The 4,559-nt window shown below is 37.8% G+C and overlaps 1 protein-coding gene across 1 annotated transcript; it reads right to left on the reverse strand.

Moving 5' to 3' along the window:
• Positions 1–457: 457 nt before the first annotated feature.
• On the reverse strand, positions 458–2,622 carry LOC142533558 (protein ROOT PRIMORDIUM DEFECTIVE 1). The gene has a single exon (XM_075640374.1). It carries the CDS (start codon positions 2,496–2,498, stop codon positions 1,173–1,175), a length of 1,326 nt encoding a protein of 441 aa, XP_075496489.1. The 5' UTR covers positions 2,499–2,622; the 3' UTR covers positions 458–1,172.
• Positions 2,623–4,559: the final 1,937 nt, after the last annotated feature.

A 4,559-nucleotide genomic window follows, 5' to 3' on the forward strand; every position in this document is an offset into this window, starting at 1 on the left:
ACATTTTCTCCTCCTTTAAGCATTGTATTCTCTATGCTATATGAGATAAATTTCACTCCCTGGATGTCCAAAATATGGAATTCGTACCTCACGTAGCATAAGATACCTATATAATCCGATGATTTTGAGAGAAAGAGATGATCATGGTGTAACATACAAAACCTTTTTGATGTAAGCCTTTTAGCGTAATAAGGAACACTTTCGTAGGGAAAAATTCGAACGTTTTCCACATTTTATTTGATGCAGATAAATTTGAGTTGAATATCTTGTAGGCCAAATATAAACTCAATGTTGAGCTTCACAGTGGTCTTTTAGCCACATGTGTGTTCAAAAAATCATGTTAGCAAGAGTATCGTACAGTTTCAATAAAAAGTCAAAGGCTGTGATGCCTATAAAATTTTCATTTGATAAAATACGTATTTTCCATAGTTCACGTAAAGTCTTGATGTAAAAAAACTAGAAATTTCTCCTTGTTCATTAAATTTTTAAAGCAATAATTATCCATCACCATTCCTATTGGTACGGCTTAATCAAGCTTTACAACTTCATTCACATACTTGACCAATACCTTGCAGCATTTGTTTTAAAATCTTAAACTAGCTCCCACGATAGAATCAGCATTCTCTCAGAAAGAAAGCACGCAACTGATTGCTGCTTTGAATCATGTCAACCAGATAACTAGACAAGTCGGGCACCGTGTTAGCGTCAAGCTCAGAATTTTGGCTTCTTAGGCGAGGAGAGTTTGGCAACAAGAACTCCTCAAAAAGTTTGAAAAATAAACCATGTTCCCCGAGTCAGCTGATAAATAGATTGTAAATTATCATGTTTACTTATCATGTGACGAGTGAGCATCTCATGAAGTAAAAAGAGAGGTGGAACGGTGCTCTTCAATCTACAAGGTTAACCGAGTCAATAAACATCATCGGCACTTTGCACTCTGTTCTTCGGTTGAATTATGTAGAATGATTCCTACCCCGAGCCGTTATACCAAAATTATATCTGATGATGATACAACCCAAATCTTATAAATTGTATACTAGCTCAAATTCCACTTCCACATTTCACTTTTCTAATTCTCAGATTGGAGTTAGACAACATTCGAAACCTATCACATCCCATGAAATTAGCTAAATGGCAACCACCAGCCTAGCAAATCTCGTTAATCAGTCACACTAGACGGACTGTCCCACACCAATTTTGTCATCCTCATCGGAGTAATCTGAAGAACTACTAACATCTATAACACCATCCAAATCTTCTCCAGTCTTACCATTTTCCTTGATCTGAAAGTCATCCCCCATGTAATCTCCTCTTACACCCCTCATATCATCCTCCTCTCTTCCCCTCCTGTAATGAATCAACTCCATATCGATTCTCGCTTTCCTTGGACTCATCAAAACCAACTCAGCCAACTTTCTCCGAGCTAAATACAACTCATTTGGCTCCACCAAGTCCCCCTTCTTGTATGCCTCCCTCAAGAAAACAGTGTGAAGCTTCCCATGATTCCCCCTAGTCGAAATGTAAAATATCCCCTGATGTTGGAGCAAGAATTCCTTCAACTTCTTCGGCAAATCAAACGCCATCCTAAAATGCGCGATTCTCTCCAACGTTATCTTCTTCTCCACGGTTAATGTCAGTAATTCATGAATCATTGCCACTGCTCTCTTTTCCATCCTCTTCTGCGCCTCCAAAGTCCTCAGGTCATACCCTGAAACGTCCTCGTATGGCGACCAATACGGCAACCTCTGCCATTTCCAGACTGCAATCTTGTAATACTTCCCAATCTTAAACCCAGGAGGAAAATTAACAATAAAAGAAAACCGAACGTCCTCTGCATCAGCGCCCTTCTCTCTGTACTCTCTTTCCCTCGCTTTCTCAATCTCAGAAACACCTAAATTTTCATCCCTTTCCACCATTCCGATATACTTGTTCCTAGTCTCATCAGCATCAAACAGTCTAAAATACTTCGGGTACTTCAAAATTACCGAGTACTCGAAATCATCGGGTAAACCAAACTCTTTGCGCGCGATCCGAACATGTTCTAACCTAATCCTACCCGTGTTAGACATCATAAGCAACTTCCTAAGACGGGTCACGGCTTCCGGCACTTGATTCAAAAGAGCTTCGTTTTCCCACTGAATTTGTGAGATGGCTTTCCTTGTCAGCCGGCAATAGAGAATTCTCTGCACGGGGTGTTCAAACACCTCGAAAACGTGGGGGAATTTGAGGATAAACCGACCAGCTTCAAGCTGCTTAAATCCGATTCGGCGAGATAGCGAGTCCAGGCGTGAAGTGGAAATCATTTTGTTGGGTTGTGAGAGGATCAGTTCTTGGAATCCGAGGACTTTGCGCATCTTCTTCTCGATTTCCATATAATCATCGTAGCCGTGGTCTCGGATTCGAACCTGCTTCTTGGGGATGGATGTCGATTGGGACATTGTTCTCATAAGAATTTTGGACATAGAAATCTTTGAAGCGTATGAATTAAAGGCCCACATTTCGGCGAGGCAAGGGTTTCTTGGGTGTTTAGGGTTTTTAATTTTGAAATTTGGGAATTGTAGACTGTTTAGCGGAGATACTGAATGGCGTTGTGGGAATCAGAAGAAATATCGGGTGCTTTTTTTAATTTGATGAGAGTTCAGTGGTGAAAATACAGTTAATTGTAATTCAACACAACATTACTTATAATTATAACGTCATATATGACTACAATTTGAAGATGAATTAGGGATTCAGTTCGAATTTACCCTTGCTGGCTTTCGAACCTTGCAGCAATTTTCTCTTCAATTTGGTGATGTAAGTGAAAATTGCGATTTTGGTCAAAGCCGTCATATTTGGATTTTAATTCTTTAAATTGTCAAAATTTGGTTGTTTTGTTTTATCCAATAACTTGAATTTTTTTATGTTTTAGTCATTTTCGCTTGAAATCACAAAATCCAACTAACATTACTTGTAAGATCTAGGAAATTCGAACTATGTAATCTGATTGAATGCAGTCTAAAGTTTTTATTTAATATATGTGTTTAATGATTTTTATGCATTTATTTCATGATTATTGCATGGTTGGATATTTATCTCTTGGTTATTTAAAGTTTCATGTTTAGTGTTTTAAGTTGCATTTCGCGCTCGAACGAGTAACGGAGACTGGTGATAATAAGGAAAAATATTTTTATTGTTCACAATACAACAACAAGTTATGTTCCATCTTATTCAATTTACAAGATCAAGTTCAATATCTACAACATGAACAAAGGTACAAAACTTGTTCAAAATAAAATCATAACAAACTAGTGTTTATCAACTACATGTCATGTGTTGAACAACAGCTCTACTTCTATGCTCGGATCACCACTCTAATCTCGATCTATCATGTTCTTCTCGACCCTGATCATGTCCCACCTGTTGTCATGCACACATCCAAACACAAAAACAGCCGGATAACTCCGGTGAGAAACATATTTTCCAGTATAAACAATGTATACATGCGTTTCATACAAGCATATACAAAAGCATATAACATTTATCAAGCAACATGTATCATAGTCTAAGAAAACATAAATCGATACAATGCCTTAAATAAAACTCTTTAACTCTTACTCTTTGACTCGACTCTTATCTAGGGATCTCGGTTTGAATAAAAATGTAACAAGCCTCCCACCTACTCTCCCCTTCTAGATGGTGGTACGTTCTTATTTCCGGACTTCGGTACCATATATCGAATCTCTCCAATAGGAGTCGATCTTCTCCTAAGCACATGGATATAAACCAAACATCCAGTGACTTGGCACCTCTGCCAAAGACTCCTAGTACATGCTTTGCTATAACTCAATAGACTAAGCATATCAGTCTCAAAAATTGCAAACACATCAAAGCAATAACAATATAGTATGTGGTTTTGGGAAACTCAAGTTATATCTTACTCGAGTTATCTCTCCCGGTTTAACATTGATTTATACCTTTCTTTTCGTAGTTCTTGGTTGACGAAATCAAATATAAATCTAGCTTTGTTCGGTTTTCGAAGCATTCAATACCAATCTAGAATGACATTCGAGAAGTACAACATCACATATAACTCAAAACAAGACTTGATTTGCTCAATACTCAATCTAGTTAAACTTCGACGGCATAACAGCGCAATCTAGATATACCCGTCAACTCAACATCAATAGATACAAACCACAGCTCATAATCAATCACAATTTCAGCCCACAATTTCATAATCTGTACAATCTCATTCAACATAGGCTGGAAAATAATAACAACTACATACGTTGTATGTTCTTCGATCCGGTTTCAATTACCGGCTTACCATAATCTCGAGAACACATTGTATCAGTCAAATTACGATTTTTCCAATACCAAATTTTCGAGCCATGCAGGAAGGTAATAAAACTTACATCCTTTTGAAGCTCTTGACGGGAGAAGCACGAAACTAAACTCGGATTAAAAATCGGACGGCTGGATCTTGCACAATCAAAATTCTAAAATAAAGAACTTGAGAATTCTGCCATGGAGGGTCTCGGTTCTTTCATCCCTATAAAGAGGGGATCTGCATTTCT

Source organism: Primulina tabacum, chromosome 18 (assembly GCF_025594145.1).
Source record: "Primulina tabacum isolate GXHZ01 chromosome 18, ASM2559414v2, whole genome shotgun sequence".
Lineage (NCBI taxonomy): Eukaryota > Viridiplantae > Streptophyta > Magnoliopsida > Lamiales > Gesneriaceae > Primulina > Primulina tabacum.